The 19923-nt window shown below is 43.9% G+C and overlaps 2 protein-coding genes across 2 annotated transcripts in view; one reads left to right on the forward strand and one right to left on the reverse strand.

The window, feature by feature from the left end:
• LOC106573126 (receptor-type tyrosine-protein phosphatase beta) overlaps nt 1-19923 on the reverse strand; it is a 37209-nt gene that overhangs the window by 9361 nt on the left and 7925 nt on the right. Inside the window, exons 8-28 of the mRNA XM_014147845.3 lie at nt 19382-19648; nt 10112-10375; nt 9732-9995; nt 9327-9451; nt 8630-8768; nt 8080-8352; nt 7586-7727; nt 7343-7479; nt 6827-7090; nt 6042-6308; nt 5488-5787; nt 4574-4852; nt 4096-4245; nt 3429-3714; nt 3007-3113; nt 2761-2866; nt 2558-2638; nt 2389-2406; nt 2190-2271; nt 215-305; nt 1-77 (exon numbers count right to left, since the gene is read on the reverse strand). Of these exons, the coding sequence (XP_014003320.1) occupies nt 1-77; nt 215-305; nt 2190-2271; nt 2389-2406; nt 2558-2638; nt 2761-2866; nt 3007-3113; nt 3429-3714; nt 4096-4245; nt 4574-4852; nt 5488-5787; nt 6042-6308; nt 6827-7090; nt 7343-7479; nt 7586-7727; nt 8080-8352; nt 8630-8768; nt 9327-9451; nt 9732-9995; nt 10112-10375; nt 19382-19648 (3719 nt within the window). The remainder of the gene's footprint in view (nt 78-214; nt 306-2189; nt 2272-2388; nt 2407-2557; nt 2639-2760; nt 2867-3006; nt 3114-3428; nt 3715-4095; nt 4246-4573; nt 4853-5487; nt 5788-6041; nt 6309-6826; nt 7091-7342; nt 7480-7585; nt 7728-8079; nt 8353-8629; nt 8769-9326; nt 9452-9731; nt 9996-10111; nt 10376-19381; nt 19649-19923) is intronic.
• Nucleotides 14411-17070, forward strand: LOC145861070 (uncharacterized). Its single transcript, XM_082962451.1, has 3 exons — nt 14411-14458; nt 14645-14932; nt 15223-17070. The coding sequence occupies exons 1-3, from the start codon at nt 14411-14413 to the stop codon at nt 17068-17070; spliced, it is 2184 nt and encodes a 727-aa protein (XP_082818577.1).

A 19923-nucleotide genomic window follows, 5' to 3' on the forward strand; every position in this document is an offset into this window, starting at 1 on the left:
AGGAATGTAGCTGGCGTTAATGTAGTCAGAGCACGGATCATCATCCACATAGGACAGCTTCACACGGGTCAAGTCGTCTACACAACACAGGCCGTGCACAGAGACATTGAGTTGGCATTTTAGTTGTCATATTGAAAAGAAAGAAATCTCTAAATCCCTTGTCTTTTGTCTATGTATTGAAACCCTGTGAAATCGCATGGTGCATCTGACTCACAGGGAAGGATGTTGTTGTATCGGTTCTTCCCTCTGTTCTCTGGCAGTAGGGCTGTGTCCAGGGGCTGGTTCCTTCCTACGTCTTTCAGGTCCTTACAAAGGAAGTGACACGTTAGGGTTACCAAAGATACCTACTGAACATACAGTGGCAATAAAAAGTATCTGAACCCTTTGGAATTACCTGGAGTTCTGCATAAATTGGTCATCAAATTTGATCTGAACTTCATCTAAGTCACAACAATAGACAAACATAGTGTGCTTAAACTAATAACACACAAATTATTGTATTTCTCTTGTCTATATCGAATACATCATTTAAACATTCACAGTGTAGGTTGGAAAAAGTATGTGAACCCCTAGGCTAATGACTTATCCAAAAGCTAATTGGAGTCAGGAGTCAGCTAACCTGGAGTCCAATCAATGAGACAAGATTAGAGATGTTGGTTAGAGCTGCCCTGCCCTACAAAAAACACTCACAAAATGTGAGTTTGCTATTCACAAGAAGCATTGCCTGATGTGAACCATGCCTCAAACAAAAGAGATTTCAGAAGACCTAAGATTAAGAATTGTTTACTTGCATAAAGCTGGAAAGGGTTACAAAAGTATCTGTAAAAGCCTTGATGTTCATCAGTCTATGGTAAGACAAATTGCCTATAATTGGAGAAAGTTCAGCACTGTTGCTACTCTCCCTAGGAGTGGCCGTCCTGCAAAGATGATTGCAAGAGCACAGCGCAGAATGCTCAATGAGGTTAAGAAGAATCCTAGAGTGTCAGCTAAAGACTTACAGAAATCTCTGGAACATGCTAACATCTCTGTTGACGAGTCTATGATACGTAAAACCCTAAACAAGAATGGTGTTCATGGGAGGACACCACGGAAGAAGCAACTGTTGTCCAGAAAAAGAATTCCTGCACGTTTGAAGTTTGCAAAAGTGCACCTAGATGTTCCACAGCACTACTGGCAAAATATTCTGTGGACAGATGAAACTAAAGTTGAGTTGTTTGGAAGGAACACACAACACTATGTGTGGAGAAAAAAGGCACTGCACACCGACATCAAAACCTTCTCCCAACTGTAAAGTATGGTGAAGGGAGCATCATGGTTTGGGTCTGCTTTGCTGCCTCGGGGCCTGAACAGCTTGCTATCATCAATGGAAAAATGAATTCCCAAGTTTATCAAAACATTTTGCAGGAGAATGTTAGGCTATCTGTCCTCCAATTGAAGCTCAACAAAAGTTGAGTGACGCAACAGGACAGCGACCCAAAACACAGAAGTAAATCAACAACAGAATGGCTTCAACAGAAGAAAATACGCCTTCTGGAGTGGCCCAGTCAGAGTCCTGACCTCAACCCGATTGAGATGCTGTGGCATGGCCTCAAGAGAGAAGTTCACACCAGACATCCCAAGAATATTGCTGAACTGAAACAGTTTTGTAAAGAGGAATGGTCCAAAATTGATCCTGACCGTTGTGCAGGTCTGATCCGCAACTACAGAAAACGTTGAGGTTATTGCTGTCAATGGTGGGTCAACCAGTTATTAAATCCAAGGGATCACATACTTTTTCCACCCTGCACTGTGAATGTTTACGCTGTGTGTTCAATAAAGACATGACAAAGTATAATCGTTTGTGTGTTATTAGTTTAAGCAGACTCTGTTTGTCTATTGTTGTGACTTAGATGAAGATCAGATGAAGTTTTATGACAAATCTATGCAGAAATCCAGGTACTTCCAAAGGGTTCACATACTTTTTCTTGCCACTGTAGATACTGTATGCATTTAATAAAATAATAATCAATCTACGATTTAAAACACTTCAAATTAAAAGATAGGTGTCAGAGCAGCATAATACATCTACACACGTCTGTATTGTTTTCTTTATTAAAGTAAAGTAAATTGGAATATTCCGACTTCCTGGAAATGTACTCTAATGTGTGATCGAGATTGCCCAACGGACAGTGAATGTTATCCAGTCTTACTTCGTACTCCTCAGACAGTAGATAATTGGAGTCAGCCTGGAGTTTGGTGTAGTGGGACTCAAAGTGCATGATCTTGATGGGGCTGCAGCAGGATCAACAGATAAAAAAAGGTTTTAGCAAAACAGAGCGGAGCAAAAGACGAACCAAAACGCACTTACAGTAATTGGGTGAAAATAATAACCAAAGCATTTAAACATACCTTGAAATACGACGGTTACTGGAAAAAAGGGAGATAACGGTATTATTGGCTAAAACGCATTAATGGTCATTTCTTTGTGAGTTTTTATCCTGCCAGGAAACACATTATATTCTATATATGTAACAAATAAAATGCATTAGAACTGATCACAGACTGCTTCTCCTCTTACCCCCTGACGCCCATGTGCACTCCTGATGTGGACCTCTCTCTCCTCATGCTCATTCGGACCACCCGCCGCTCCTGCACACTACTGTAATCACAAGTGTCATATGTAGAGTGTACGTAGAGTGCAAGATCAAGCTAGTATGCCGTGTATAGGTAGGCCAAAGTGTGTGGGTAGGTTACATGAGGCTGGGAGGGCCAGGAACTCACACTTTGCGAGCCTTCTGTCTGCAGATGAGCAGTGCAGTGACTCCCACCAACATGGCAATGAGGAACATGCCGGCACTGATGCCCTCGATCACACCGCTCAGGGGCTCTAGGAGAGGAATAAACAACCAATCAACAGTGCTTCTCATAGAGTACCAATCACTCATAAGCATTTCTCACTAACTACCAATCACACATCAGCATCATACACCATCAACCAATAGGAGTTGTGTGTGAATAGTATCCCACCTGCTTCTGTGACCAGGGGGAGGGACAGGTAAGTGTCTGTGTAGAGGGGTGGGGTGTATCTGCTCTGCTCCTCGTCAAAAAGCTGGGTGAACGCACGCACACTGAGCCTAGAGAGAAGAGAGAGACCAACATGACACCTCACCCAATATGGTCCCACTGTTTGACACCAGCTGAAATGTTGTTGAGTCATTGAACATCTACAAACTATCTTGGGACTATCCAAATAAAGTGTTCCTGAATTACACTCTAAGGCCCCAATTTGATCAACTACAGATAAAGGAAAACCAAACTGTGGGCAATATGACATCATCGTACACAGCGGGGCAAATTCCTGCTTGCAGAAATCAGCAGCAAAGAAACCACAGATCTGTCAAGACTGCGGGCGGAAACTGGATTGATTTAGGCGGAACCCTGTACTATACCTGTATGCAGTTTTGGGTTTGAGTGGGCCATCACAGAAAGGGTTGTCTCTGTGGTCTCTGTGTGTGTCCTGCTCCCTGTCCTGGGCCTGTAGGTGGTCACATGCCCCCCCGAGGGTGTCCATACCCGTACCCAGGCTGATCGCAAAGCTCTGGGTCTCGCTGTCTGATCCCTCTGTGCAGCGGCTGGGGAAGTAGCTGGTCTGGTAGGCCTTGACGGAACTGTTAGATTTGTAGTCCAGATAGGAGGGTAGAGGGTGGTGCTGCGCTGGTTGAACGTTTTCATTGTCTGGAGGGGGGGGGGGGATTCATAATCATATCTATCCATGATTACAATAATTCAAAGAAATCAACCTACTGTACATTCAGCAGTTATAGAGACATACTGACACTGGCATAAATCCGAGAGAGAGAGAGAGAGGAGAAGAGAGAGAGAGAGAGAGAAGAGAGAGAGAGAGAAAGAGGAAAGAGAGAGAAAGAGAGAGAGAGAGAGAGAGAGAGAGAGAGAGAGGAGAGAGAGAGAGAGAGAGAGAGAGAGAAAGAGAGAGAGAGAGAGAGAGAGAGAGAGAAAGAGAGAGAGAAAGAGAAAGATAAAGAGAAAGAGAAAGAGAGAGAGAGAGAGAGAGAGAGAGATAGTTTGTCTATATTGTTCAAACTTTATTCCGCTTACTTTCAGACTCGGTCACCACCACTGTGAAGAACTTGACTGCTCCGTTGATGTCACTGAACCAGCTGCAGTTAAACTTGAAGAAGATGGTGTTTTTGGTGATGAGAGCAGCCCTGTTGTTAACCCGGGTGCTGAGAGAAGGGAGGGGAGGGCCTGGAGGGAGAAACGCAGCAACAGCTATGATTGTACTGGAATGTACCTTAGCCGGGATCATACGTGGACGTTAGGTGCAGAATCCTAGTTTACAGAATATCAGCCTATAACAGCTTCACACCACAGTGGATCATGCATGTTTATAACTGGTTAAAGTGACCTATAAGGACCACAAAATAACTAGAGGAGACAGCAGTGAGACCATACTCAAAGTCAATGGCTTTGGCTGTCATTTAGCCATACAGAGTTGACCGTATCACGTCTCCCTGTGGTCATCATCACACAGTCACTGTGACCACAAGCTAAACACAACCCCTATGGCACTCACGGTCGATCATGGTGACCACGCTATCCTCAGCGGCCTCGCTGGTCATGCTGTCGGAGATAGCCTTGATGGAGACGGTGTAGCGTTTGTGTGGCTCCAGCTGGGTGATGTGGTAGAGGGTGCTGTCGCGGCCCGTACGCCGGGAGTACACCAGTGTGCGGGAGTCCTGGTGGAGGCACTCAATGGTGTAGGAATCACAGTCGGCCTCCGGGGGGCCCCAGGAGCAGGAGATGGAGGTGGAGTTCTGGGGGCGGCAGTGTAGGTACTGAACACGCTCTGGCTCTATGGAGGGGATAAATTGTAGAGGGCGTCAGAGGTAAGAACAGGGGTACAAAAAAACTATAGTCTCTCTAATACAGAGGTCAGCTGAGGCAAATATATTTATAACTAACTCAAGATAGTTAATTTGTGCAGTGGGCAGAAAAAAAGCAAGGAGGTGGGCAGAGCCAAGCATGAGCTAGCATGAGCTAGCGAGATCCTATATTTCCGCTAGGGAACACGTTCTCTGTGAAGTGCGCGTATGCAATAACTCAATTCGCCTTTGCACTCCTTGTAAACAACACAATTGTTCTAAACTTTAACAAAGGGTCACGTCTACAAAATTTGCGCACTCTGTCCGTAACGGATTCTAGTTTTGGGAACAGTAAACTGTTCTGAGACTGGCCTTTTCTTCTATGAGAAAATGAGCAGAATGTCCACCTAATTCCATCTCGTTCAATATTCTCCCACTGTCGGCCACTGGGCTTCCTCTCCTCCCCATATTTGGTGATGCTTATACATCCGGCGAAACATTTGGCACCTTGTTTTATCCGTGTCTGTAGTGCGCACAGGATTTTGTTCCAGCCAAGCAACGACTCGACATCTTCTCAGTCTTGCAATACTTGCAACCAAACAGTGTACAGTACAGCGCCACCTACTGGTTCGGATGCTCTTGTGGATGGGCAGGCTGTAGGCAGGGCTCCCATCCTCACCAACACCACCAACAGCCCCACTGACAGTACGCAGGCTGAAGTTGTACAAGCGTCCGGGGTACAGGCCCTTAAGGATGCGGCTGCCGGAGGTCCGGGTGTGGTAGGGGTTGAACACAGACAGGTGGTCCCGCGGTTCCCACTGCAGGTCAAAGTCGTCGTAGTCGCTGCCTGCAGGACCACTCCAGGTCAGTTCCAGTGAAGTGTTGGTGACCCCGCCAAATGACACAGAGGTAGGGGGTCTGGGGGCTGAAGAGAAGAGGACAACGCAAAGAAGGATAAGCAATTTTATGAACATCCAAGCAAATACTGTACAATAAAAAACAGATTTTAGTATAGAATATATGGTAACTGTGTTGTTAAACATCAAGACATGTCAGGACAGCCCTCAAGAATGCTGTCCTTTCTACTGTACATCTATATGCTCTCTTCACTGACTAAACTAATTCCCCTCAACACCACGTCGACACTCACTGACAATCATCTAGTAAGAGAGGACTCACCGGTCCTGCCCTGAGTGGTGGCCCTGTTTGTGAGCTCTCCACTGCGGGTGAGGATGACAGCATGGTAGAGGCGCCCGGGGACCAGCGTGGGGACGGCATGCTCCGTGGCGTCGGGCCCTAGAGCCTCCTCTGCCTGCTGGGAGCCATCGGGGTTGTAGACAGACAGCAGGTAGCCACTCAGCTCCCCCACTGCACGCTCCCACGACACCCAGAGCACCTCCGACTGGGGACGACTTCGGGCCTGCAGAGACGTCACTGCAGCCGGGACTGAGGAGGACGAGGAGGAGCGATAAAATCAGATGTCAAGTCATGATGTAATGTCAGTGAGCGTGACGGATATAGTTGGCACTTAGTTGTTTGTTTACCACATAGTTTATGTGAAAGAAACACCTTACATATGTGCCATCATGTGACGTGAAACTCACATCTTATCTCAAGTAAGAATTTGTGTTTATCATACCCTAGACTGACAGTACCCCTCCCCAGCACTAGAGAGCACAGATGTTAGATTTTAATTTGATCACTCTGTCATTGCTGAGAATTTTCCTGCGCTGCAGGATTTACATAAATTCACTGTAAACCCACACTAACACACAGTTACATTAACAGGATTCCACTTTTCATGCAGCCTAATTTTGGCCAGCTAATAGACTAACCACCGACCAAGCAACATAAAATTGTTGGAAAAGTGTGAATGGACTAAACGTTCAAATACTGTTGCTGCAGGATTATTTTGCTGCGACAATACTGGTCAAATTAAGATCCTACATCTGTAGCTCTCTCACCAGTCCTGGCCCAAAGAGCTGAGTCGTTGGTCTGCTCTCCGCTGCGTGTTAACACCACCATTCTGTAGGGGGCACCAGGCCTCAGGCCCTGGAAGGAGACCTGCAGCGTGTTAGGCTGGCCGCTGCGCCGGTCGTACAGGGTGTCGTCTCCATTGTACAGGTAGAGGTCGTAACCTTCCAACTCTCCCTCTGGGGGAGACCAGTGGAAGGACAGGCTGCTGCTGCTGTTGGCCTGGATGGAGAGGTCGCTAACCGCCGCCGGACCTGGGGATGAATTATTCAATCAAATTGAAATCAGATTTATCAAAACCCTCTCTCATCAGCAGTTGTTACAATGTGCTTTACCGGAACCTGACCTAGACCCTGAAGAGCAAGCAGAAGCACAGTGAGAAGGAAAAACTTCCTAGAAAATAACATATGGCTCTCCAGGATTAGGGTTGAGCACTTCTGTACTGCACATAATACCACTGGACATTGTTTTCAAGGGACTTGGTGAATAAATCCATGCAGTCTTACGCGTGCGTGCTTCAGCGGTGACCCCCTCGCTGCGGACCCCTCCGCTGGTGGTATGGACCAGGACGTGGTACCTCTTCCCCGGGGTGAGGCCGTCGAAGTGGTGTTGGAGCGGAGTGGACCCAGAGGAGGCCTGGGAGCTGTTCAATTTAATTCAATTAAATTCTATTCCATTCCATTCAATTCAATTGGAGTGGTTCATACAATAAATACAAGAATGCCAATAGAATACACAAATAATAATACCTGTTGGTGACCAGGTGTCCCCTGTCGTCCAGCAGCTGCAGGCTGTAGCCGTCCGCCACTCCCCGGGCCTCCTGCCAGCTCACCTGAATACTGCAGGTGGTGTGTCTGTTGTCAGCCTGCAGGCCCGTCACTGCAGAGGGGACTGAGGAGAGAGGGGACAGTTTTGATTTGATTGATTTGACCTTTATTTAATCAGGGAGTCCCATTGAGGTGAGATGACTTATTTCCTAAGGATACAAATTGCACATAAGCATCACTGTTGACCAATCAGCAGTCGATTAGGGGGTAGGTAAAAAAAAACACATAACCAATCAGCTCAGTCAAATGGACTGATTTCAAATTGTAGATAGCCAAGAACCAGTGAGAGACATCGCTATTCCTTCCCAGTCCACCACCAAAACACCCAAATATACAGTATGAAATGCTAACGCACTGCTTATGAATGCAGTGTACGAGTAAAGAATGTGTTATGAGTCCTTATGTAGCCTCCTCACCGGTGCGTCCGCTGGCCGTGTTGTTGTTCAACAGTATACCACTGATAGACCTTACAGTCACACTGTACAGCTGTCCAGGCTGCAGGGAGTTGAAGACCAGCTGATTTGGGTGTTTGGGTACGGGTCGCGTCTCCAGCATGCGTCCCTCTGGCCCGTCCAGTGACAACGACACAGAGTAGCTGTCCACGTCACCCTGCCCCGGGGTCCAGCTGATCTTCAGGCTGTTGCTCTGCCCATTGTTGCTCACGTGGATGTTCTTGACCTTGCTGGGAACTACAAGCAGGGGGAGAAAAGAAAAGAAGGAGACAGAAGAACCAGAAGAGGGAGAAAGGGGGTGGAAATGGAACGGAAATTAATACTGTTGTCAGTTTATCTTTTGCTTGTGTTAGATTTGTTCGATTCTGTGACATTTTGCTGTGTCCCGTTTTATTAACTAAATTCAACCAATGGAGTAGTCCCAAATGTGCTAACAAATCAAACACAAGTATTTTGAAAGAAAACAAATGTAGCCTCATTTTTTTAACCCAGCGGTTGTGTTGGTTTGGTTTACCTGTCCTGCCCTCTATGAACTGGGCCCTCTGGTTGGGTCCGCTGAAGGTGGAAACGTGGATCTTATAGAGGCGTCCCGGGGTGAGGGAGGACAGGACACACGCCCCCGCACTGCTGCCCAGGGTGATGGGCGGGAACACCTTCATAATTATAGTACATAATACATTCATTATTAATACATTCATTATTAATACATTCATTATTAATTAATACATTATTCATTAATACATTCATTATTAATTAATACATTCATTATTAATACATTATTAATTAATACATTCATTATTAATACATTCATTATTAATTAATACATTCATTATTAATACATTCATTACTAATACATTCATTATTAATTAATACATTCATTATTAATTAATACATTCATTATTAATACATTCATTATTAATTAATACATTCATTATTAATACATTCATTACTAATACATTCATTATTAATTAATACATTCATTATTAATTAATACATTCATTATTAATACATTCATTATTAATACATTCTGCGATATTAAATTACTATACTTTTTTTGAATCACCCAAAGTCACTTTACATAATAAAATCAGTAAGATAAATAGAAATAAAGCAGAGAGTAAATACAAGAACAAAATGAAGGTCATAAAAGTCCTCTAAACATGAAGACAGACTAACCAGGTACTTCTGTAGACTGGACCAGGAGGACTAACCTTCATGTCGTTGAAGAGGAGCTGCACCTCGTAGTGATCCACATCACCCAGAGCAGCCAACCAGGTGACACGAAGGTCCTCCGTGCCCCGCCCAGCCAGAGCTAGTGATCTCACCGCCGCAGGGACTGTCACAGACAGAATCCAGATTAAAATAGATCAACTGTAATGTTCTCAGAGGCAATACATTTTGCAGCATACAAACTCAATGTAAAGCACATACAAAAGGACAGAGGGTGGCGAGAGACAGGTTTAAAATAAGCATGCTCAAGGAAACTGTTTCACCAAAATGTGACAGTTATAAATGTAACTAGCTTAATTATTATTACAACCACCACTATGCTATGCACATATTATATATTCAAAATAAAAAGAGAGATATAGCATAGTACTATTCGTATCACTCACAGGTCCTTCCGTCTGTGGACATGCTGGTCTCATACTTCCCGCTCCAGGTGCTGACGATGACAGTGTACAGCCTCCCGGGCACCAGGCCGTTGAACACACACTCGTTCTGGCTCTTCATAACCGTCTTGTTCTGGTGGAAGATGTTGTTGTGTTTGATGACCACCTGGTAGTAGTCAAAGTCCCCGGCCGCATGGCGCCAGTACACCTTCAGGTAGTCATCCCTGGCCGAGTGGATCGCTGTCGGGTTCTGGACACTAGAGGGCTCTGGGGAGAGGAAAAGAATAGAATAGAATTGAAGAACACTTGAATTGAGTAGAACAGCAAAGCAAGCAGACAATACGTATTTCAGACAGACAAACAGGTAGACATGGTAGACCTACGTGTGCGTTCCTGCACGATGGTGTGGTTTTCGTAGACTCCACTGCGGGAGACGATAGAGATTTTATAGAGCCGTCCAGACACCAGGGACTTGAACACACACTCAGGGCTGGACTTGGACACGACCAGGGTGTGGACGGTCCTCTCGCGGTCCTTCAGGGTGACCAGGTAACTATCCACGTCGCCTTTGGCTGGTCGCCATGACACACTGAGGAAGTCCATACGACCGTTGTTACTGACTGTCACCTCACCTACAGCAGCAGGGACTGGAAGGGGGGATGGGGAGAGAGAGAGACTGATTCAGTCATTCTGTGAATCACTGTCTGTTCACATTTGCAGCTGTGAAGACTATATGAATCAAAATATATAGTTAAACAAATAAAAATAAAAACTTTTATAACTTATTTGTATTGTAAGGACTTAAAAACAACTATTTTTTATTTGAATTCTTGTTATTTTTTTCTCAATAATAATGTGGGATATGTAAGAACATCTCTTACAAGCAACAACAAAACAGTAACTTGGCTGTGTGTTCAATTTTTAAATGTTTTTAATTTAACCTTTATTTAACTAGGCAAGTCAGTTAAGAACATATTCTTATTTACAACGACGGCCTACCAAAAGGCAAAAGGCCTCCTGCTGGGACGGGGTCTGGGATTAAAAATAAAAAATATAGAAATATGGGACAAAACACACATCACAACAAGAGAGACAACACTACATAAAGAGAGACATCAGACAACAACATAGCAAGGCAGCGACACATGACAACACAGCATGGTAGCAACACAACATGGTGTCACACCCTGATCTGTTTCACCTGTCTTTGTGATTGTCTCCACCCCCCTCCAGGTGTCGCCCATCTTCCCCATTATCCCCTGTGTATTTATACCTGTGATCTCTGTTTCTCTGTTGCCAGTTTGTCTTGCTTGTCAAGTCAACCAGCGTGTTTGTGTCTCAGCTCCTGCTTTTCCCAGTCTCTCTTTTTCTCACCCTCCTGTCTCTGAACCCGCCTGCCTGACCACTCTGCCTGCCAACCTGTACTTTTGCCACACCTCTGGATTATTGACCTCTGCCTACCCTGACCCTGAGCCTGCCTGCCGTCCGGTGCCGTTGCCCCGCCTCTGGTTTACTGACCCCTGCCTGCCTTGACCTGTCTATTGCCTGCCCCTGTTGGACTATTAAACCATTGTTATTTCGACGTTGTGTGCATCTGGGTTTTTACCTTCATACCTGATACATGGTAGCAGCACAAAACATGGTACAAACATTATTGGGCACAGACAACAGCACAATGGGCAAGAAGGTAGAGACAACAATACATCACACAAAGCAGCCACAATTGTCAGTAAGAGTGTCCATGATTGAGTCTTTGAATGAAGAGATTGAGATAAAACTGGCAATGCATAGTTGACCCCAACAAGCTTGAGCCATTTATGAGAAATTCATACAAAAGTTATTTAATAAATAAATGGTGAAGAAAGAGAGTAAGTGTCATGAATGGAATGTGACTGCACTAATAGGCTACAGATAATTTAAAAAAAAAGGTTTTAATATTGAACCTTTATTTTATCAGGGAGTCATGCTGAGACCCAGGTCTCTTTTACGGATGAGCCCTGAATTACATACAGTGCATTCAGAAAGTATTCAGACCCCTTGACTTTTTACACATTTTGTTACGTTACAAACCTTATTCTACCTTATTCTATTTTTGCCTCATCAATCTACACACAATGCCCCATAATGACAAAGCGAAAACAAGTAAAAAAAAATAAAACAGAAATACCTTATTTAAATAAGTATTCAGACACTTTGCTATGAGAATTGAAATTGAGCTAAGGTGCATCCTGTTCCAATTGATCATTCTTGAGATGTTTCTACAACTTGAGGAGAGTCCACCTGTAGTAAATCCACTTGATTGGACACCTGTCTATATAAGGTCCCACAGTAGGCAGTGCATGTCAGAGCAAAAACCAGGCCATGAGGTGAGACAGGATTGTGTCGAGGCACAGACCTGGGGAAGGGTACCAAAACATTTCTGCAGCATTGAAAGTCCCCAAGAACACAGTGGCCTCCATCGTTTTTAAATGGAAGAAGTTTTGAACCAAGACTCTTCCTAGAGTTGGCCGCCCGGCCAAACTGAGCAATCGGGGGAGAAGGCGAGGTGACCAAGAACCCGATGGTCACTCTGACAGAGCTCCAGAGTTCCTCTGTGGAGATGGGAGAACCTTCCAGAAGGACAACCATCTCCACAGCACTCCACCAATCAGGCCTTTATGGTACAATGGCCAGACTGAAGCCACTCCTCAGTAAAAGGCACATGACAGCCCGCTTGGAGTTTGCCAAAAGGCACCTAAAGACTCTCAGACCATGAGAAACAAGATTCTCTGGTCTGATGAAACCAAGATTCAACTCTTTGGCCTGAATGCCAAGCGTCACGTCTGGAAGAAACCTGGCACCATCCCTACGGTGAAGCATGGTGGTGGCATCATCACGCTGTGAGGATGTTTTTCAGTGGCAGGGACTGGGAGACTCGTCAGGATCGAGGGAAAGATGAACGGAGCAAAGTACAAAGAGATCCTTGATGAAAACCTGCTCCAGAGCGCTCAGGACCTCAGACTGGGGCAAAGGTTCACCTTCCAACCTGGACAATGACCCTAAGCACACAGCCAAGACAACGTAGGAGTGGCTTCGGGACAAGTTTCTGAATGTCCTTGAGTGGCCCAGCCAGAGACCGGACTTGAACTCGATCTAACATCTCTGGAGAGACCTGAAAATAGCTGTGCAGCGATGCTCCCCATCCAACCTGACAGAGCTTGAGATGATCTGCAGAGATGAATGTGAGAAACTCCCCAAATACAGGTGTTCCAAGCTTGTAGCGTCATACCCAAGAAGACTCATGGCTGTATTCGCTGCCAAAGGTGATTCAACAAAGTACTGAGTAAAGGGTCTGAATACTTATGTAAATGTGATATTTATGGGTTGTTTTTATATACATTTGCAAACATTTCTAAAAAACAGTTTTTACTTTGTCATTATGGGATATTGTGTGTAGATTGATTAGGGGAAAAAAACGATTGAATCAATTTTAAAACAAGGCTGTATTGTGGGAAAAGTCCAGGGTTCTGAATACTTTCCAAATGCACTGTACATTACAGAAAATACACACATCAATATAAATACAAAATACAAGCGGAAAGAAAAACTATTATTACATTATTGTGAGATGTAGGCCTATATCATTGTTCAGGCCTAGCCTACATCTATGTGAAGTGTAGCCCTATATCATTGTTCAGGCCTAGCCTACATCTATGTGAGGTGTAGGCCTATATCATTGTTCAGGCCTAGCCTACATCTATGTGAGATGTAGCCCTATATCATTGTTCAGGCCTAGCCTACATCTATGTGAGGTGTAGGCCTATATCATTGTTCAGGCCTAGCCTACATCTATGTGAGGTGTAGCCCTATATCATTGTTCAGGCCTAGCCTACATCTATGTGAGGTGTAGGCCTATATCATTGTTCAGGCCTAGCCTACATCTATGTGAGATGTAGCCCTATATCATTGTTCAGGCCTAGCCTACATCTATGTGAGGTGTAGCCCTATATCATTGTTCAGGCCTAGCCTACATCTATGTGAGGTGTAGCCCTATATCATTGTTCAGGCCTAGCCTACATCTATGTGAGGTGTAGCCCTATATCATTGTTCAGGCCTAGCCTACATCTATGTGAGGTGTAGCCCTATATCATTGTTCAGACCGACAGCACAGGAGGGCATAATCTGGCCAAAATAATATTATTGTATGTGAAACTCACATAATATTGGTCTAAATTGGGTGCCATTTTATTGATTATGGCATGATGTAGCCTATTAATTGCTGTGATGCCATAATGAGGTATGTACATAGAATTAGAATGCTCATTGTAATTCTAAGGGGATGCGTTTTCATTGACTATCGTTTTCAAAACCCAGTATCCTGCATCATAATAAAATGATGTCATAATTGCATTCCAATTCTCGTAGTATGTTCTAACCTTTGTGTTGGAGTGCAAACAGATAAGGCTACTCATAAAGAAAGGACTTGAAGCATACGGATGATCCAAAATGAACTGTGAAATGTGTGAATTATTCGCCACTTCATCTCTCGAATAAGTATGTTCTATCTATGTAGATATATACCAATTGAATATGTCTAATAATTGTAAAGTCTAAGCTAAGAAAATATCCCGAATGATTTAGGCTATATTGCATTGATTGCTTTGTTTTGTGCCATCAAGTTGTCCACATACAAGACAGTCATCATGGACTGTTTCTGTTTGCCTGGTCCAAAGAGAGTACAACTCCTTACTGTAAGTAGGAGCTTCCTTTTTCATGTAACTTATTTGATGTTCAATTAATTGCTATTTCTCAATTTTCTAAGTTCAAACTTCGTCATTGCTATGTCATTTTATGTTCAAATATTTGGTACTAAAACATGTTTTTTTACTTTTATTTTTGAACATGGTGATCTCCTTTCATACATTCATCTTGTTCAGAGGCAGCCCACCAAGTCTCAGAAAGTGGGTCTCCTCAGAGAGAAGGTGACTCTGATTGGGGAGGCCATCAAAGTCCTGAAGAGTGACCAGGAAGCCATGATGGCTCAGCTGAAAAAGAGCCAGAAGAAACAGCAGAAGCATGAGGAGCTGCTGCAGTACAGCAAATGGAAGCAGGCAAAGGACAACCAGGAACTCTGTGTGGTCGTCAGAAGGCTGGAGGAGAAGGTAGATGTGGAGACCAAGACACTCTGGGCAGAGATGAGGAGACTGGGAGAGCTGCTTGAGGAGGTGAGATGACATGATTTCAAACATAAGAGCGCCCAGTTTGAGCACCTAGTGGCCTGGTATGCAGGTCTAAATCAAGTTTGACATTGAGAAAGTTCAATGGAGCCGGAAGAAAAGCCCTGCAGATATTTTTCTTAATTCCACGATATTATAGCTGCAGTATATATCCTGTCATGTTTAATCGGTTGAATGTATGTAGTGTAGCTTGAACAAGTATTCGATTAATTCTATGCCGTTTAACAAAGATGCGCATGCTATAACTACCTAATATTGCTCTGTTTCTTATGCGACAGAACATGAATGGTGTGGGTGACTCCTTAACCTCCATGAAACCTTCTTGGGAATTCCCCATTCCAGTGCCCCCCGCTGGCCAGCCTACGTCAGGACGGCATCAGTACTACCAGAGTGTGTCTCTGACAGGCAGCTCAGGTGTCCTCCCAGCTGGACAGAGACTCCATGGACGCTCTCCTGTCCTACCCCCACTGGTTGATCCTCCCATGCCTATAACACATTGGTTTCCTGATCTCTCTCCTCCCAAACGCCCTCTGCCGTTGCCACCTACTATTCTCGAGGGGCTATACACAGACGCATCCTCGGACCCGGCTTTGAAACAGGAGAAGGGGATTGAGGAGATGATGAAGACAATAGAAGAGGAGAGGGAGAAGGACCGGGCGGAGATACTTGTGGCGGTGGAAAAAGAGATGGAGAGAAAATGGAAGAAGTTGCAGAGGAAGTCTCCAGCAAATATAATACAGAAAACGGAGCAGGACATGATAGAGATGAGGAAGGCGATAGAAAATGAGAGGGAGTTGGATCGGATTGAGATACTTGAAGTGGTGGAAAAAGAGATGGAGAGAAAATGGATGAAGATGCAGAATGTAGGTCAGAAAGAGAAAGCAGATGACGGGGAGGAGGAATTGACAGAGAAGGAACAGTGTATTGGGGATCAGGAAAAGAGGGTCGAACAGGAGGAGAACACGCTGATAAAACAGATGAAAGAGAGCCAGAAATGTCTAGATGAAATTAGAAAAGAAAAGGCTGAGAGGGACTTAAGATTGGCAGAGACATTTGACGAAGAGCGAAAGAAAGGAAAAGAGAGGATGAAGACCCTGGAGAAGTTGCGGAAGGAAAAAGACAAGGAGGATAAACTCAGGTTGGAGGAAGAAAAAAAGAAAGAGAAAGAGAGGATTAAGAACCTGGAGAAGGAGAGGAAAGAAAAAGAAAAGGAGGAGAAACTCAGGTTGGAGGAAGAAAAAAAGAAAGAGAAAGAGAGGATTAAGAACCTGGAGAAGGAGAGGAAAGAAAAAGACAAGGAGGATAAACTCAGGTTGGAGGAAGAAAAAAAGAAAGAGAAAGAGAGGATTAAGAACCTGGAGAAGGAGAGGAAAGAAAAAGAAAAGGAGGAGAAATTTAAATGGGAAGAAGAGAAACAGAAAGAAAAAGAGAGGCTGAAGATCCTTGCGAATGAGCTGAAGGCACAAGAACTGGAAGAGAATCTTAGGTTTGAGGAAGAAAAGAAGAGGATAAAGAACCAGAAGAAGGAGAAAAAGGAAAAAGAAAAAGAGGAGAAACTGAGATTGGAAGCAGAGAAAAATAAAGAAAAAGAGATGGCAAGAAATCGGGAGAAGGAGAGGAAGGAAAAAGAAAAGGTGGAGAAACATAGACTTGAGGAAGAGAAAAAGAAAGAACAGGAGAGGATAAAGAACCTGGAGATGGAGAAGAAGGAAGAAGAAAAGGGGAAAAAAAGGTTGTCTGAAGCTGAGAAAAAAAGAGAACAAGATGAGAAGAAGCGCCTGAAAAAAGAGGAGAAGGACAACGAAAAAGCGGCGAAAAAGTTAGCTGAAGCTGAGAAAAAGAAAGCAAAAGTTGAGAAAAAGGTACAAAAGCAGGAGGAGAAAAACAGAGAGCTTAAACTAAAACTGAAGGAAAAAGAGAAGATAAAAAATAAGCAGGAGAGGAAAGAAAAAGAGAAGCGAGAGAAAATGAGAAAGGAGCAAGAGAAGAAAGAAAGAGAGAAGCGAGAGCAAATGAAACGGACAGAGAAGAGAATAGGAGAGAGTGAGGCAAAGAGGAGGGCGAGACAACAGACATCATCAGAGGATTCAGACTCTGAGGAGTGGGAAGATATTACCTATATTTAACTAGGCAAGTCAGTTAAGAACAAATTCTTCTCCTTCTTCTTCTTTCTTAGATACAGAGAGTACTGATGAGTCTGACTCTGATTGGTGAGTGTTGAATCAGGCTTCATGGAGTCATTTCACCACGAACCTGATCTGTTGAATATCTCTTAGGTTTAATAGATAACCAGATAACCAGGCTCATAGCATGAGATTGGCTTAGATTGTGTCCTAGAACTGATCCCGTGTGACTCAGTAGGTAGCGCATGGCGCTTGCAACGCCAGGGTTGTGGGTTTGATTCCCACGGGGGCCCAGTATGAATATTTATGCACTCACTACTGTACGTCGCTCTGTATTAGAGCATCTGCTAAATTACTCAAATGTAACTCAAGTGAACTGCTGTGTTTGTGTTACAGGGATTTGGACTGAATTACCCAGATATTTTGGAAGAAAACATAACACATTAGAGATGACACACAAGAGTATCAGGAAAGGAGAGAAGAAATGAAAGGAATATGATAAAGCTGAAATACGTTTCAAGATCTACAAGTAAGATCCACTAAAAGAGATCTACGAGGGATACAAGATCTAGAAGACTGATATTCTAGCAGCAGTTGTGTGTATTCATGCCTACCAAGGGAAGCCATTTCAAAAAATGTAACAATGAATAAAATAAAATAAATCTTTCATCTCTCTGTGTTTCATAATTGTACTTCAAATCGCAAGAGGCTGAATGTATCTCACCGGAGAAAGCATCCGGGCGAGCAAAACAGCGCCCCTCTGTCTCTGTATGTGTAGGCCATTTATCTGATGCTGTCTGGTCATAAAGAGTATGACATTGTTGCCGCCCTTAGCATTGAATGCAAGGGAAACCAGTGTGGATTTGGCACATCGCATCAAGAGATGACGGAAACAACCTGAATTGTTGCATCTCATTGTGTTGTTGTCATCCTGTGGCTAGCTATCTAGATAACATTTCCCCTTTCTTAAATTAGCCTTGGCTGGAGATAGGGATTTATACTTGTGGTTTTACTTTTGCCGTACTGGCCAATGATTATAATGGCAATTCTGATCCAACCATAAATGTATACATTGTGCCCCTGGACTGAGAGGATGGAAGTGAAATATGTAGCTAGATGTAGAAGGGTAATGTTAACTAGCAAACGTTGCCCATGAAAAGAAGTTAGCCTAGCGAGCAGGTATTTTAGCCAGGTAGCCTAGGACAACAAAAAATTAAAGTGCGTACTGTACGACAGTCATAGACCGTTTCGTCAACATGAAAGAGGTGGATCGCATTGGTGTTTCTCTACAAGTAGGGTAAGTCAAAATGTTTTTTCTACTTGCACGGACGCACACAAATCAGAACCATGAACAGCGACATCATTTTTAGCTTACTTTGATTGGACTAAATTGTTTTTGGTATCCTTTAAGTTGTCACTGTATTAGACTAAGCAGAGGTGATTTAATGATGTTGAAATGGTGCTGGAATGGTGGAGGCAGTTCCTGTTGTCTTTGCGACTTGTGGTAAATAAATCCATTGTTGTTTAGTAGTCCGAAAATGTCGGAAACATTAACTTGCTTGTCCATGCTGTAGGTCATGTAACTGTTTGTTATATGCAATATTCTTTGTGAACTTCACCGGACAGAGGTTGCGCTCAGGTTTTGTGATGAAACAAAGTTGTGGCTGAATTTATATAGGCCTCATATTCCATTGTATATTATTTTCATTTTAAAGCTGGAATCCTTAATGGGGAAACAGACACGTCTGTTTGCGATATTACAACAAAGAAGTTACTGCAAAAACTGTTTTTCCCGTCGGACGCGCAATAGAAGAGCACAATATGTACTGCATATTTTCTTCAACTCAGCAACAAAAACAATAACAACGGTGGTGGGGCAGGCAGTGGGGCTGTTTCCACCTCCATCTTTTAATGAAAATGTTCTCAGATTAAGGTAGCTGGGATTCAACAATACAAAATACTGTAGACCCCAATCCTTTTCCCTTCATGAAGGGAAGTCTTTGAAAGGAAAACCTTGACATGTTTGTTACATAGTCGGATATCCTGGAAATTCCAGGAAAATTCCTGTCGCATCAGATAAGAGCTAAGAAAGTTCTGAATACTATCCTGTCAATCCCAAATAGAATAGAAGACATTCTCTGACATTATTTTGCATAAACTGGTACGTGTGTTTGTCACACAAAGACAGTTAAAACTGTGAGTGCTTTTAATGGGATTCATATCCATGTGTGCTAGCTAAATCTTCTAACTGATCTATTTTAACATGATAAATTTAAAGTAGGCTACATCTATCAGTCATCATTGTGTTGTCTACCTGTGCTTCCCTCTGCCACGCTCTGCCTGGAGGCTTGTCCGGCCCTGACAGTGGTGACCACCACCCTGTAGAGGGCACCAGGCTTCAGCGCCAGGAAGCTGTGGGCCGTGGTGTGGGCTGGGGCGCTCTCGTTCTTGATCACACTGCTGTCGTGGATGAGCAGCACACGGTACGAGTCCAGCTCGCCGGCCGCCCGCTCCCACTGGGTTTGGAGGCTGTCTGTGCTGCCACCGTTGGTCACACGCAGACTGGTCACCTGCGCCGGGGCTGAGAGGAGACACACAGAGAGAGAGGAACTTCAAAGATGTGAGACATTAACTGGTGTTGAACCCTGTCATAGAGAGACTTTGAAATCATAGTGAGATCATAAAGAAGCATTGAGTCAGAGACACAGCATCAGTTCTGCCAATGGAGAGAAGCTCATTATTATATGACAACAACAACAATTCTGTTATATGACTACAAAACCTGTAAGGAGCAATGTTCTAGTGTCGAGTCTAGAACAAACACATTGGGAAAAGAAAGGTGAAATCCATCACCCT

Source organism: Salmo salar, chromosome 16 (assembly GCF_965601325.2).
Source record: "Salmo salar chromosome 16, fSalSal1, whole genome shotgun sequence".
Classification (NCBI taxonomy): Eukaryota; Metazoa; Chordata; class Actinopteri; order Salmoniformes; family Salmonidae; genus Salmo; species Salmo salar.

What these genes read in the sequence shown, in the direction of transcription:
- LOC145861070 (XM_082962451.1), top strand. Translation starts at nt 14,411, where the DNA reads ATGGACTGTTTCTGTTTGCCTGGTCCAAAGAGAGTACAACTCCTTACT. An exon ending in AGAGAGTACAACTCCTTACT is followed by an intron (nt 14,459 to 14,644) that starts GTAAGTAGGAGC and finishes CATCTTGTTCAG; the next exon opens with AGGCAGCCCACCAAGTCTCA. An exon ending in TGGGAGAGCTGCTTGAGGAG is followed by an intron (nt 14,933 to 15,222) that starts GTGAGATGACAT and finishes CTTATGCGACAG; the next exon opens with AACATGAATGGTGTGGGTGA.